Source organism: Diaphorina citri, unplaced genomic scaffold, assembly GCF_000475195.1.
Source record: "Diaphorina citri unplaced genomic scaffold, Diaci psyllid genome assembly version 1.1 scaffold1997, whole genome shotgun sequence".
Taxonomy (NCBI): Eukaryota; Metazoa; Arthropoda; class Insecta; order Hemiptera; family Psyllidae; genus Diaphorina; species Diaphorina citri.
Window position 1 is genome coordinate 37230 of NW_007379423.1, and position 16580 is coordinate 53809.

A 16580-nucleotide genomic window follows, 5' to 3' on the forward strand; every position below is an offset into this window, starting at 1 on the left:
AGAAAGCCAGCCGTTTTTTGAGAGGTTTGAGCTCAGTAACAACGGTGGTCTTGTCTCGAAATGGAAGAGAGGAGGACAGGATAAGAGAAAGCCAGCCGTTACTTCAACACGATAATAAAACATCGGGATCAATAAATGGCCAAGATTCAACCAGAACCCTCAGGCCAGGTTTCTTCTTGCTTCTAGTAGATGGTTTTCCTCAGGAGCAATATCCCGAATCTTGTAAAGTGATAAATCGGATCGCTCTCCAATTTCTTGATATTCTCATCAAAGGTCTTAGGGATTATAATTATTATTTTCATGACGTTTGACCACTTTTTTAAGAGGTTTGATAGAGAGAACTGTAACTGCCAAGGTCTTATCGTCCCGAAATCGAAGAGCGGAGAAAGACAGGATAGTAGAAAGCCAGCCGTTCTGAGAACGAACATTATGCGTTCAGAATAAAATCCGCCCCGGGCGGAAATCGAACCCGCGGCCTAGCGCTTAAAAGGCAGACGCGCTACCAACCAAGCTAACTAGGCTGACATGTTTGATCACTGTACCATCATTAAAGCTGTGTCCACACATGGTCCAAGGCAGTCGATCGATGGTCGACATAAACCGTCTACACTGCCTTGACAACACAGATTCAGCTCGACGGCTGTCGACTATGTGTGAACGCAGCTCCTACATACTAGATATTGTATTTACGAGTATGACCAATAAAGAGCTCTATCCGATTCGTAGATAGCCAATATATCAACTACGTTGGACGTGTGTGGTCTGTGTCTTAGCATGCTCCGTAGTATGTCCCATCATCCATCATCCGGGACCTTCTATATAACAAAATGATGGTGGAGGTAGCAGACTCTGTAATTTTGTGAATTTCCATTTAAAATTAGAAATGAAGAGATGGTAACTTGTACAATACTTACTGTTTACACTGCTAGATGGTGGGGTCACAGACTTGCTACTTGTACTACTGGAGGGAGACTTGAGGGTGATCTTATAGGAAGTGTCTTCTGGTATGGTAGGACGGTCGTCTATAACTTTCATTGCACTTTTGAGAAGAACCCTCTTGTAGCTGAAAAGCAGAAAACAATTAGTACAGTGAATTATGTATACAACTATACAATCAATAAGAGGAAGGGATTATGCTAGTAGTTCAGTAAAATTAACTCACAAAAAGGTTCAATCAGACCCAATATATACCTAACCATTTCTTTGATGTAGGTGATTAAAGGTTGCGAACGTCAAGATTTCAAAGCGTTGCGCCGCCCGGCCTTATTAACACGAAATAGAGTTTCATGGTTTAAAAAATAACTCTAATTTACTCTCAACTCGAATTTAAGGGGAGTTATTATGTCTTGGTTTCCTGAGGTCGCATTGACAAAGAGCGTTTATTAAAGCCGATGGCCCTACTTATACCAATACCAATAACTAATGATATGATTTAAGCAGCGTCACCCATCCAAGTACTATCCACATTAAACGTTGCATCACTTCAGTGATGGACGAGAACTGGTGTAATCAACGTGATATGAACGTTGGCTATTGTAAAAAAAAAAACTTTTAGGCGACCTAAATGGTTGTAGGTTATTTCTACGAACCTCTGGCTACATCGGTAATTTTCTCAAAGTTGAGAGCGATTCGAACAGGGATCTCTGGGTTAGGGATATCCGCCCTCCTGCTTTTGATCCGCTGTAGACAGGTCGCAGTGACAAAGGGCGTTTATTAAAGCCAATGGCCCACCAATACCAATGACTAATGATAAGATTTAAGCAGCGTCACCCATCCAAGTACTATCCACATTCAACGTTGCATCACTTCAGTGATCGGACGAGAACTGGTGTAATCAACGTGATATGAACGTTGGCTATTGTAAAAAAACTTTTAGGCGACCTAAATGGTTGTAAGTTATTTCTACGAACCTCTGGCTAAATCGGTAATTTTCTCAAAGTTGAGAGCGATTCGAACAGGGATCTCTGGGTTAGGGATATCCGCCCTCCTGCTTTTGATCCGCTGTAGATGATGCATCACATTCCTGCAAATTAGAAAAACCAAAACAATTAGCAATCGAGCGTGCCGGGAAGGTTGCGAGCGTCAAGATTTCAAAGCGTTGCGCCGCCCGGCCTTATGAACACGAAATAGAGTTTCATGGTTTAAAAAATAACTCTAATTTACTCTCAACTCGAATTTAAGGGGAGTTATTATGTCTTGGTGTCCTTGTGTTGATCCAGGGCCAAAATGCAAAGTATTGTGTCACTTATCGCCGATTTGATGAGGGCAAGCTACAAAACTGACACAGCTTACTTAACTAGACACACAAAAAGTCCACACCGGGGCTTAGGTGTAGGGCCATACAGCCCTAAAGGATAAGTTAAGCTTCTATGAATCTACAAAACTGACTACACCAGTAAAAAAAAAAAACTTTACTTAGGTTGTGGTTATACGCATTACTAGGCTATAGGCTAGGCTTGAAAATTTTAAGCCTAGCCTACCCTCAACCTGTGTATCTATCTATGTTCTGTTATTTTTAAGTGGTGCTCATCAATTCCTTGTGTTGATCCAGCGCCAAAATGCAAAGTATTGTGTCACTTATCGCCGATTTGATGAGGGTACAAAACTGTCTCAGCTTAACTCGACACACAATAAGTCCAAACCGAGGCTTAGGTGTAGGGGCATACAGCCTTAAAGGATAAGTTAAGCTTCTACGAATCTACAAAACTGACTACATTAGTAAAAAAAAAAAAAAACTTTATTTAGCTTGTGGTTATACGCATTACTAGGCTATAGGCTAGGCTTGAAAAATTTAAGCCTAGCCTACCCTCAACCTGTGTATCTATCTATGCTCTGTTATTTTTAAGTGGTGCTCATCAACAGCTGGGTTATATGCACCTCAACCTGTGTATAAAAATCACTTCAATTTAAATTCTACAAGAACTCACGCTTTACTGCTAAGGAGCGCCATATCCGAGCCCGTGTTAAGTCCATTGTTGACAAATTCAATGCAATGATCAGTAAGTCGGGACAATTGCTCCAGGGTGACTTTCTTCTCATTCAAGGTTTTCTGTTTGGAATCGCATATCTCGTTCAGTTTGTATGCCAGTTGCTTTCCACGCAAGTTGATCGCATTTGTTAGTCTGAAGCGTGAGGGGAAACAGAATTGGATCGCGGTCAATATCAATATCAAAATTTCTTCTTTCTCGCCTTTTCCCGTGTTCAGACGGGGTCGGCGTTTTTCGGGCTGACATTTTTGGTGGCTTTTGGTTTAGGCTTTGGCTACAAAGGACCATGGTTTTGGCTACAAAAATAATTTCACAAATGGAACCCCCTCACACTCAACCTTCGCTTTTTTGATAGCAAAGGAAACACACATGACTTAGTTTGATACTTACAATTTGACCATTTCCGTGATTTCTTGAGTGAGCCTCTTTTTCTTCTCGCGGCTTTGGCTACAAAGGACCATGGTTTTGGCTACAAAAATAATTTCACAAATGGAACCCCTTCACACTCAACCTTCGCTTTTTTAATAGCAAAGGAAACACACATGACTTAGTTTGATACTTACAATTTGACCATTTCCGTGATTTCTTGAGTGAGCCTCTTTTTCTTCTCGCAGCCTTGGCTTTGGCTACAAAGGACCATGGTTTTGGCTACAAAAATAATTTCACAAATGCAACCCCTTCACACTCAACCTTCGCTTTTTTAATAGCAAAGGAAACACACATGAAGTGGATTTTAGCTCAGTTTGATACTTACAATTTGACCATTTCCGTGATTTCTTGAGTGAGCCTCTTTTTCTTCTCGCTGATCAAATTCTGTCGGTCGTCTATAACTTTCATTGCACTTTTGAGAAGAACCCTCTTGTAGCTGAAAAGCAGAAAACAATTAGTACAGTGAATTATGTATACAACTATACAATCAATAAGAGGAAGGGATTATGCTAGTAGTTCAGTAAACTTTGTAACTCACAAAAAGGTTCAATCAGACCCAATATATACCTAACCATTTCTTTGATGTAGGTGATAAAGATTATAATAGATTACCTTCTTTTATATGACTAGGGTATGACTTAGGGATTATTCTGACAAAGAAGAAAAAATTGCCAAAGTTCATCAAAAACAAGTAAATTGCACCTGATTCAACAAGATCCTAGTTTATTACCTGACTTCAGACAAGAGTCCAGATTATAATAGATTACATTCTTTTATATGACTAGGGTTCTTAGGGATTATTCTGACAAAGAAAAAAAAAAATTGCCAAAGTTCATCAAAAACAAGTAAATTGCACCTGATTCAACAAGATCCTAGTTTATTACCTGACTTCAGACAAGAGTCCTTATAATAGATTACCTTCTTTTATATGACTAGGGTTCTTAGGGATTATTCTGACAAAGAAAAAAAAATTGCCAAAGTTCATCAAAAACGAGTAAATTGCACCTGATTCAACAAGATCCTAGTTTATTACCTGACTTCAGACAAGAGTCCTTTAATGAGATGCTTGGTTTCGGTGGCCCATTTGTCTAATTGTAGTCCAGAATTCTGCATTGGGAATTGCAGTTTTTCAGATTCCACAAGTAAAAAATATAACTCAAGTATTTGTACAAATTCAGAGATAGGATCATACTACGAAACTACAAAATTTGTAGTATACAAAGTCTAAAGCCGCTTCCACACTAACACCCATATTTGTAAACTCCATGTGGCCACAGCTTTAGAACACAAATACAGGGACATACAAGTTATAATAAATTCAGATTTCCACTATCCGCTCAGTTCCATGCTCCAGTCACAATACGTTCAATGAACGGTCAAATATTTTACATGTGATTAGAGAGACCATACTGTGACTTGAACGACAAATTTTCTCCAATTTAATAATAATAATATACTCTTGAGTGTAAGGTAACCACTAGGCGAGGTTAAAGCCCGAGGCGTTCTCTACCACCTAACCCTTAGAGCTCCATTATTATGTGGTACGCCAAAAAGCGGTCGAAACCCACCGAAAAGCGGTCAAAATACCGCCAACCGCAGCACCTATTTTAACCAAACGTTTTGTGTTGCATCCTTGTCACATTTGTGAACTACATACCAAATTTACACCGAAAACTGCCAAAAAGCGTTGAAATGAGATTTTAGCGACCAAAAATTGATCATATCTCAGGATCGGTTTCGATTTTCGCAAAATCCTTTCTTATTGGACACCTAGACCATAAAAGGAATATTCCTACCAAATTTCAGCTTTCTAGGTGTTGTGGTTCAACCAAGCGTTGCACCGGTCTCAACCAAAAGTTTTGTGTCGCATCCTTGTCACATTTGAAAGATACATACCAAATTTCAAGTCTCTAGCTCTTACCGTTCTCAAATAAATGAGGATAAAATTCCATGCCTCGGCTGGGATCGAACTAACACCCTCCTGTTTACCAGGCGAGCGTCTTGACCACAACGCCACCGAGGCAGGTATTATCACTTTCGAACTGTTGGACTTTGGATCCGGAACCAAAAATACCTAGTTCGGATAAGGATTTACTATCCAGATGTTCAGATCCATGGATATCCGGTTTTGAGTTCCAGATAATTTTATTTATCACCACCTTGCGGCTTAGGTGTAGGGGCAAACAGCCCTAGAGGATGGGTTAAGCGTATGCGTATCTACGAATAGATATTATTCATCAAACCAAGTGAGGTCTAAGTTTTAACAAAAAACTGTCAAAAGAGCGCTAACTCCCAAAATGCAGCCAAAATACCGCCAACCATTGCGCGTTTTTCCGAAGATAATACAAACCATCTTTTAGGGGGTTTTAAGGATACTTTATCCTTTCCCGATGGGGAAGAGGCAAGTAAAAACATAAAATAAAGACAAGTAAGAAGGACTTACTAGACAAAATTAAAGAAAAACTAAGCACAATTGGGAAAAACTTACTATATTTCGTTTCTCAGCATACACATTGTAGAGTTTTTCACTATCGCTCATCATGTTGGCTAAGGTTTTCTTGAGATCATCCAGATTGGAATTGTTCACTTCCAGGTCCTTCTCTTTAGTACTCAACTGTAAACAATAAGGAAAAATCAGTATATCAATTTCTATCTCGATCATGATGTGATTGTAAAAGTAGAAGTTTAAAAGGGAGGGGAGTTAAGAAAGATTGTACCTCGGTACCGCTTTCGCATTAGTTCAAGACACATTCTTCTTCACTTCCACAAGACACTTCAAGACACAAAGGGACACAAGACACATCCATGCCTATCTAAGAACGGAAAAGTCTCGTTGGAAAATTTCCGCCCTGGTCGGGATTCGAACCCAGCACCTCTGGGTTGAGAGTTACACTCGTATTTATGAACAAGAATGATCGTTCTTAGATCAGTCTCAAGTCAAAATTGACCAATCAAATGCCTTGAGACTATGCTTAGCACGAACTTAAGAGCCAGCATTTTGTTCATAAATATGGGTGTAAGTTTATATTATTAAAATTTTCAAGAGATTTGAGAGAAGGAACTGGAACTGCAAGGTCTTATCGTCCCAAACTTGACCACTCAGCCACAGAGGTGGGCATGCAATAATTACCTGGGATTCAAGATCCTGGATTTTCTCGCGCAAAGTCTTCAGCGCCAGTTGTTTCTTGCTGATGAGAAGGTTAGTTTGTTCTTGTTCGTCAGCATGAGCTCCCGGGTTAGCCTTGGTTCGAGCCTCGAGCTTGGCTTTCTCATGGTTCAAAGTAATGAGCCTGACAACATGAAATCATAAAATGTTTTTATTAATTAATTCATGAATTCACTCAAAATGGTTCGAGCCTCGAGTTTGGCTTTCTCATGGTTCAAAGTAATGAGCCTGACAACATGAAATCATAAAATGTTTTTATTAATTAATTCATGAATTCACTCAAAATCTAAAAGTGAGCTTTGAGTGCACTTACACTCAGAAATTAGATCTGAAAACACTGAAAATATGAAAATTAGCTTCAAGTACACTGGGTTTGGTTGGGTGGGGTTGGGTTAGGTTGGCTTGGGTTAGGTAAGGTTTTTGAAATTTGACAGAGACTCTCTCCAAGTTAGGTTGCTAGGTTGGATAAGGTTAGGTTAGGTCAGTCTTACCTCTGGTTTTGTTCCTTGAGTTTAGCTTTGAGGGCACTCATCTCTGCCATGCTGCTGTCTCGAGCTTGGGTTAGGTAAGGTTAGGTTACGTTAGGTAAGGTTTTTGAAATTTGACAGAGACTCTCTCCAGGTTAGGTTGCAAGGTTATTTAAGGTTAGGATAGGTCAGTCTTACCTCTGGTTTTGTTCCTTGAGTTTAGCTTTGAGGTTAGGTTAGGTCAGTCTTACCTCTGGTTTTGTAGCCCTCATCACACTCAGAAATTAGATCTGAAAACACTGAAAATATGAAAATTAGCTTCAAGTACACTGGGTTTAATTGGGTGGGGTGGGGTTAGGTTGGCTTGGGTTAGGTAAGGTTAAGTTACGTTAGGTTTTTGAAATTTGACGGAGACTCTCTTCAGGTTAGGTTGCTAGGTTAATTAAGGTTAGGTTAGGTCAGTCTTACCTCTGGTTTTGTTCCTTGAGTTTAGCTTTGAGGGCACTCATCTCTGCCATGCTGCTGTCTCGAGTAGCCCTCATACCGTCGATGGTGGATTTCACACTGGTTACTCCGACTCTAGTATCTGTGATCTTGGATGACAGCTCCTTCACCTTCTCGTTCTGAGGAAGAAAATTAAAGAAATGAGAGGTGTTTATTTTTTTTTATTTTATTTTATTATTATTATTTTTTTTAAAAGAGTTTTGACAGAAGGAACTGTAACTGCTAGTGTCTTATCGTCCCGAAATTGAAGAGAGAAGGAAGACAGGATAGGAGAAAGCCCGCCGTTCCGAGAACGAACCTTATTTGTTTAGGATAAAATCCGCCCCGTGCGGGAATCGAACCCGCGGCCTAGTTCTTACAAGGCAGACGCGCTACCAACCAAGCTAACTAGGCTGGCTTTTACTTTTTTGATAAGCCGGGACTAGACAGCTGTTCAAGTGTTCACTTTATGGCCAATTGATGAGGAGTTCAAAAGTCAATAGTGCTCAGATAGTAAAGAAATGAAGAAAGTAACAAGGGTAATGAGCTAATAAGGAAGGAAAGAAATACAAATAGAGTAGAAGGAAAAATAAGAGGGGCGGGAATCGAACCCGCGGCCTAGTTCTTACAAGGCAGACGCGCTACCAACCAAGCAAACTAGGCTGGCTTTTACTTTTTTGATAAGCCCCTACATTTCGAACTACGTAGGTTTTCGCAGAGGAAGTTCTTGAATTGTTTGACTTACCAAAGTGGAAAGCTCAATGCTCAAGCTTTGGTTCTTTTGATAAGCCCCTAAATTTCGAACTACGTAGGTTTTCGCAGAGGAAGTTCTTGAATTGTTTGACTTACCAAAGTGGAAAGCTCAATGCTCAAGCTTTGGTTCTTGGCTTTCAACTTGAGAACGCTCTCCTGTTCTTTCTGTCTTTGCAGGGTAAGTTCTTGAATTCTCTGCTTCTCCCATTCAAGCTGGCGCTGTCTCTCCATTTCTCTGGAAATTTTAAATAGTAAATAAATCAAGACTTTCAAACACTGTACAACAGAACCACAATTTTTTGAGAATTTTTAGGACTTCTTTTCATTTTCTATACATATTTAAGTAGGACAAAAAATTGTTGAATAGGAAAGAATACAGAATAGTAAATAAATCAAGACTTTCAAACACTGTACAATTTTTTGAGAATTTTTAGGACTTCTTTTCATTTTCTATACATATTTAAGTAGGACAAAAAATTGTTGAATAGGAAAGAATACAGTAGGAAAGTGAAAAAAAAGTCCTAAATTATTGGTCAACTATCTAATGTAGGTTCTTTCAAGAAATTAATAGAATATACCTTGTTTATCCTGCTCGAATGAGACTAAAAAGTCCCTTTACCCCAGCAGTCTAAACAAGGTCTCGTTTATTTTATAAAAAAAAGTCCTAAATTATTGGTCAACTATCTAATGTAGGTTCTTTCAAGAAATTAATATTGACTGAATGAATGTAGAAAAACACTAACTAAAAAGCTTTTGATCCTCATGAGACCATCAAGGATCCTGTGGGTACCCCTATTCGGAGTTCCACAGCTCACTGAGCTACAAGTTAAATCTGGTATTGATATGTAGATTGACTGAATTAATATTGACTGAATGAATGTAGAAAAACACTAGCTAAATAGCTTTTGATCCTCATGAGACCATCAAGGATCCTGTGGGTACCCCTATTCGGAGTTCCACAGCTCACTGAGCTACAACTTAAATCTGGAGGGGAAACAAAAAGAGGTCCCAATGCTACCCCTAAAACTACAAGTTAAATCTGAGGGAAAGAAAAAGAAGTCCCCAATGCTTCCTCTAAAACTCACCGCCTAGCAGCCTCTCTCTGTTCCTGGGCTCGCTTTCTCTCTTCTTTAGCTTTTGATCCTCATGAGACCATCAAGGATCCTGTGGGTACCCCTATTCGGAGTTCCACAGCTCACTGAGCTACAAGTTAATTTATTTATCCGAATAGTTGATTATCCGGATATTTTCAGCTCCTTGTAAATAACACTCACCGGTAGGATCAGTGGAGGCAGTCCATGTGTCGGCTGCGGGGGCATTATCCCAGGCATTGTCCCCCCAGGAATTCGCCACTTAAATCTGGAGGGGAAACAAAAAGAGGTCCCAATGCTACCCCTAAAACTACAAGTTAAATCTGAGGGGAAAGAAAAAGAAGTCCCCAATGCTTCCTCTAAAACTCACCGCCTAGCAGCCTCTCTCTGTTCCTGGGCTCGCTTTCTCTCTTCTTTATCTGAAACAAGACAGTCGGACTATTGAACGAACGAAGGGAGTTTTGAAGTTTCAACTTGACAATTTTTTGTTTGGTACACATCTGCAAATTTGATTTTTTTAGTCTGGCTGAGGGACTATAAACAGAGAGTAGGTCAGCGTCTAGCTGGGGGACTATAAACAGGGAGTAGACTAGTCGAAATTTCCTTATGCTATATCAATAGCGAAGGTTGAGTGCGAAGGATGGTTACGACCCCAGGGTGCATTGCCCACCATAGATTTTCGATTACATAAAATTCTGCTATGGCTTCTTAAAAAATGGGGAGAGGGAATCTATTGGACTCTGAAACGTGCAAAGCACAAAATCGGCCCCGCTCAGTTCTGGGACCCCAAATTTCAAGGCTCGAAGTGCCTTGATCTTATTAACCCATGTACCAAATTTCATCAATATCGGACCGGGCAATCGCGAGATTTAGCGGAACCAACTTTCAAATATTCGTACCGAATTTCATCAAAATCGGACCGGGCAATCGCGAGATTTAGCGGAACCAACTTTCAAATATTCAAACATCCAATTCAAAATGCAAAACTGTGACAAACGCCGACCCCATCTAAACATGGGAAAAGGCGAAGAAAAAAAAGAAGACACCTTCAACACATTTAAAAACCTACAGAGCTAATGCTAACTGTGAATAACGTGCAGAAGATATTGTAACTTCTATAATCTAAATAAAATCAGTGAAATTTTTCAAATCATGGTCAAAAAGTAGGAGAAATTTCCCCTGATCCCCTACTTTGATTATGGTAGTAGGGGGTCAAGGGGAGGTTTCTTCATACCTAGATTTTTGTCAACTGTGAATAACGTGCAGAAGAGATTGTAACTTCTATAATCTAAATAAAATCAGTGAAGTTTTTCAAATCATGGTCAAAAAGTACGAGATATTTCCCCTGATCCCCTACTTTGATTATGGTAGTAGGGGGTCAAGGGGAGGTTTCTTCATACCTAGATTTTTGTCAGAGCTCATTCTCTCTTCTGATTTCAGGTTGGAAGGTTCTCTGTTCCTGACCTCTCCTCTCTCTGATATTTTCAAATATTTCAACATGTTTTTTTGGAAAACAAGAGTTCCCATTAGAGTATTTAAGATTACCAAGGAGTCTTTCCTATGTAACTTTTCACGAGAAATCGATTGGTGTACATCTCAAGTATCTAGGAAGGACGGTTAACAAATTATACACTGGTAACGAGCCAAACTAATAATCAACTAATGTTTATCAGAAAGAAAAGCCATATATTACTATGCAACTTTTTTTTAGATTCCACCAAGGAGAGTTGAATTTTAAACTTCAACACCCTGACTGCAATAGCATATTCCATGGTGATTGCATACAGAAAGCCATGAAATAAAATATATCCCTCGACATGAAAGACAGACTCTTCAAATCTTGGAATTTTTTCATAAAAAATAGCAAAATTTCACTCAGAGGGCCTCTTTCAGATAAACACTTAAAATACATAAGTAGCCTGTGCCAGCAAGTGTGGAACTTCAGCACTGGTAACGAGCCAAACTAATAATCAACTAATGTTTATCAGAAAGAAAAGCAATATTTTACTATGTAACTTTTTTTAGATTCCACCAAGGAGAGTTGAATTTTAAACTTCAACACCCTGACTGCAATAGCATATTCCATGGTGATTGCATACAGAAAGCCATTAAATATATATATTTCTCGACATGAAAGACAGACTCTTCAAATCTTGGAATTTTTTCATCAAAAATAGCAAAATTTCACTCAGAGGGCCTCTTTCAGATAAACACTTAAAATACATAAGTAGCCTGTGCCAGCAAGTGTGGAACTTCAAAGCAGAATCTCTTTGGTTGAATCTAAAAAGTCACATTCTGAAATACGGCTAAATTTACCTGCCACGGCCACATTAGCAGCTAAGGTAACACTATTCTGCCTCTGCCGTCGGAAGGCGGGGGGTATCATATCGATGTCACCTGAAACCGTACACTACCTCGACAACATAGATTCACCTCTTCATTTCGTCGATCGACGGCGTCGACTATGTGTGGAAACAGAGCTTAGCAACAGAGGTCTTATCATTCCCATTGAAAATACATAAGTGGCCTGTGGCAGGAAGTGTGGACGTCCTAAGCGGAATCTCCTTGGTGGAATAATTAAAAAAAAAAGCAAGATAATAAAATACAAGCCCGGCTTTAGGTTTTACCTGTTGATAGGGAGGTATCTGTGAGGCCAGTGCTTGGAGTGGACTCATCCTATTGGACACAGGGTAGGGGGGTGGTAGCCGAGGTGGGGGGGATTGGAGGGATATTGCACAATTTACACAATTTGTTGCAGTCAGAAACTAAAAAATAATAAGGTATTATTACTAGACCGTTACCTTAGAACAAATGTTATACCTACATATTTAGACTGTTACTATTAATAGATATTAGTTAATACTGCTCGGATAGGACTACAGGGTCCCTTTACCCTGTCAGTAAGCTACTACTATTACTATGTATTACACAATTTACGCAATTTGTTGCAGTCAGAAACTAAAAAATAATAAGGTTGTACTAAGACTGTTACCTTAGAACAAGACGTTATACCTATTTAGAGTGTTACTATTAATAGATATTAGTTAATACTGCTCGGATAGGACTACAGGGTCCCTTTACCCTGTCAGTAAGCTACTACTATTACTATGGTCCAAACAATATTGAGGACAAATCTATGCGTTGGCTGGGATTGAACCCACGCCCTCCTGACTACCAGGCGTGAATCTTGACAACACCATGAAGGCAGGTCAAACTCACAAATAAACGACAGCATAAAAAATAGTATTAATAATAATGAAATAAAAAGCTTGTTTAAGGCGAGCCCACGAACATACTACTGCTCTTGATGAAAAAAATCTTGAAGAGCAGCTAAACAGCACAGTACGAAAAATAACAGCACAAAAGACAAAACAAAGTAGTAAACTTGACAGTAGACGTATGGCAAAATGGCATTTAAATGTTTCTTCACATCATTAGAAATGAAATAGCAAAATTATCAAATTTTACATTTTATTCTGAACAAGTCAGATTGCAGAACGAAAAAAATCTAATAAAAAAATAACAGCACAAAAGACAAAACAAAGTAGTAAACTTGACAGTAAACATATGGCAAAATGGCATGTAAATGTTTCCTCACATCATTAGAAATGAAATAGCAAAATTATCAAATTTTACATTTTATTCTGAACAAGTCAGATTGCAGAACGAAAAAAATCTAATAACTCTTAATAAACATTGTCACACTTTTAATACAATAATATTTATCAACTCTTAAGACATTAGCATGAAAGCAAAAAGGAAAGTGGGGAAAAGTTCAAAAAGACATAAGTAATAGCAGTTACAGTTCCCTCTGTCAAACCTCTTAAAAAAAACGGGACTAGACAGCTGTTCAAGTGTTCACTTTATGGCCAATTGATGAGGAGTTCAAAAGTCAATAGTGCTCGGATAGTAAAGAAATGAAGAAAGTAACAAGGGTAATGAGCTAATAAGGAAGGAAAGAAATACAAATAGAGTAGAAGGAAAAATAAGAGGGATTTACATCCCTATTTATAAAACTTGAGTTTATACCTTTTATTAATATTTTATTAATTAATTAATTTCACTTTGAAAATTGAGAATATACTACTAATTTTCTTTGAATATCAGTATTATCAGTTCAGTATAAAATTATTAATTTAATTAAAATTCAAATGGGCTTAGTATACTCCCTATAAATAAGTATACTCCCTAGGTCCCTAGTGTTTCATGGAACAGGCCCCAAAAATTTTACAGCTAGAAACTAGTGACCTCTGGCGGTGAAATTTTGCACTACTGTTATCAAATGTTCAGTGGTGCTGCAAAATGCAACTCGCTTAAAAAAAAATATCTAACCTACTACAGGGTGGCCAAAAATTTATAATCCCTTGATTTTTCTACGGATTCAAAAAATTCTTTCATTCGAAAACACCAATTTTATCTTCAATGATAAATAAACTGCATTTTTCACAATACTCATATGAAAGTTTTGGCTGAAAATTCCTATTTGCTGAAGTTTCATTTTTTACCATTCCTTGGGACATACAATATTTCAAATTAAAAATATTATTTCAATTTTGGGGTCGAGTGGATCAGAAACAATACCATGACTTCTGATGAAGTTTTTCGCAGATCAAAGAGTTTACCCCTTAAAGTTGGTTGGAAAGTAACTTCCCGACATAATGATGGACACTTGAGTGGAAGGTTAACACCACCGGAGGACCGGGAGGTGTTCTTCATTACCAAGAATATTGGTTTTTTGTTTCTGCATAGACTGATTTATACTACCCAGTGTGTACGACTAGGTACCTACACAAGAGTTTTACCCAACCATTGATAAACGCACCGCACCCTTACCCAACTAAAACAAAGTTTGGTAATAAAATGAATTTACCTCTACACTCACAATTCAACATGAAAAGATTATAGGCAAATAAAAACCAAACACTCACGGTGATTCCACAGGTGCCGGTGGTTTATCCGGGGTCAGCGGTCCAGGAGGTGTCAGCTTGGTTATCGCTGCAGGAACATTCGGTGGAGACGTAGCACCCGGTATAATCGATACAGGGGAAGTGATACCACCCTGTAGGGTACCAGGAGGGGAGGTGATGCCAGGGATGAGAGGGGTGGTGGAGGAGGGAGGGGCCACCGTGTTTGGAGGGGAAACAATGGAGGTGCTTAGAGGTGACGGACCTGAACCTCCTCCTGGGGAGGGGAAGATAGAAGAGTGAGAGTTAGATGTAAAAAAATATCACACCATTCACGCAATTCGGTGCAGTCAGAAACAAAAAATAATGTTATCCTATTAAAGGAAAGATAGAAGAGTGAGAGTTAGATGTGAAAAAATATTACACAATTTACGCAATTTGTTGCAGTCAGAAACTAAAAAATAATAAGCAAATACGTAATTCACAGTGATAGATATAGGGCTACAACCCTGTAGGGTACCAGGAGGGGATGTGATACCAGAAATGAGGGGTCACTTGTCCATGGACCATAAAAAAAAACTTGAAGCTGTCCCTTTTGGAGAAAGAAGCCTAATATAATAACACCGAAAAGTAAAAATCTAATCAAGTCACAATGATAAAAGGCTCAAATAGCTTTTGTCCGTAATTTTACCAAATAGGCAATAATATAGGTATGTTAGATACCTAATATGAACACTTTTTGCATAGGTACATTACTTACCTTTTCCAGCCAATGACTGCATGAGACTGACAGGTAGAGTAGGAGGAATATCAAAACCTCGCAACTTATTGCTGATCAGTTTGCAGGCAATCACAAACTCATTGATGTTCATTTTTCCATCCTGATCGGTATCTGCCAAGGACCTGAATGATGTAAACATAATTTGTGGTGAAGACTTTTAAGTGCAAAAAATTAATTCAACACAATATTTTTATTTCATTTTCAATTGTCAAAAATTAGTGACATATAATATAATAAGGTATAAAATAAATTTACCACTTAAATTTTAGGCTAAATTAACACCTTTGGAACCCTATATATAGATCCCCTGTTTTGAAAGGATTCTCAAGTTCACTGAAGCAAGGACCTGAATGATTGTCCCTGGTCTCCTGTCACTATTCCATTGTCCACTTAAATTTTAGGCTAAATTAACACCTTTGGAACCCTATAGATCCCCTGTTTTGAAAGGATTCTCAAGTTCACTGAAGCAAGGACCTGAATGATTGTCCCTGGTCTCCTGTCACTATTCCATTGACTGGCTTCAGTTCACTTGTGTTTTACAATTTTTTGTCAAATTGATAAACATTAAATAAATATATTGAACTCTATTGAACTCTAGCACCAAGTCTTAGTTTATAAGTATCTACTTATTTGTTACCAGTGAGCTTACCATATTTGGCCAAGGGTAGCAACAGGCAAGCCAGACTGCATGAGAAAACCTTTGACCTGGTCTCCTGTCACTATTCCATTGACTGGCTTCATGGCTTGAAAATTTTTAGGGTGTGTTTATGAACAGAGCTGAGATGAGCTCGGACGACGTGAGATAGCTGTCCCGGCGGCAATTTTTAAAATTCATTTTATATTTATTTTTGTTTGCTTTGTAATTTGCTTGTTTTTAATAGCTAATATAAATGAAAATGGCGTCCACTTGACGTTCACTCTGCGTCAGGAGTGGGGGTAAAATGTGGAAATTCAACAAACATGACGACATCTAGAGGAGAAATTACTGTTTTGTTGAGGTGGCCTTGATGGGTAGGTAGGAGTTTTAAATAAGTGACACGGAGATAATATGTACAAAAAGACGATTATATATTTTCAAGAACGACAGACAGAAATTGGTTACGATACAGGATGCTGGCAGTACATGTGGAAAAGTGGCTCCTGTCCTCCTGACGCTAACCTACAAATCTTATCACAACACATACAGTGTTGCCAAATGTGTCAGATGACATTGTTGTCATATGTACAAGACATGCCCCCTTTTAAAAGCTAATTCATTTTTACAATATTTTAAAGAAATTCATATAGCTATACAATTTACAAATAATTCTAATATCACAGATAAGTTACTATTAAGGGCAAATGTCAATTAAATCACAGTTAAACATAGAACACAAAAATAATACATTAAAGAATAAATGCCTCCAAAGCAATTGTCAAGTTTACAATAAATCAAAAGGCTACAGTCAACTAGCCGTTTTTAATAAATAACATTTAATAACTTGTTAGAATTGGGAAACTCCTTTAGTGGTTAAAACAT

At 38.4% G+C, this 16580-nt stretch overlaps 2 protein-coding genes across 2 annotated transcripts in view; both read right to left on the reverse strand.

The window, feature by feature from the left end:
- Positions 1-159: 159 nt before the first annotated feature.
- Positions 160-4907, reverse strand: LOC103517871. The gene is made up of 6 exons (XM_026829820.1): positions 4450-4907; positions 3742-3852; positions 2928-3122; positions 1907-2023; positions 915-1063; positions 160-263 (listed from the first exon to the last, which is right to left on the reverse strand). The coding sequence occupies exons 1-6, from the start codon at positions 4527-4529 to the stop codon at positions 160-162; spliced, it is 756 nt and encodes a 251-aa protein (XP_026685621.1). The 5' UTR covers positions 4530-4907.
- LOC113470995 (intersectin-1) overlaps positions 4641-16580 on the reverse strand; it is a gene marked incomplete at its 5' end in the record, with an annotated part of 13737 nt that continues 1797 nt past the window's right edge. Inside the window, 6 exons of the mRNA XM_026829821.1 lie at positions 4641-4693; positions 5452-5605; positions 5905-6030; positions 6547-6706; positions 7518-7672; positions 8382-8520. Of these exons, the coding sequence (XP_026685622.1) occupies positions 4641-4693; positions 5452-5605; positions 5905-6030; positions 6547-6706; positions 7518-7672; positions 8382-8520 (787 nt within the window). The remainder of the gene's footprint in view (positions 4694-5451; positions 5606-5904; positions 6031-6546; positions 6707-7517; positions 7673-8381; positions 8521-16580) is intronic.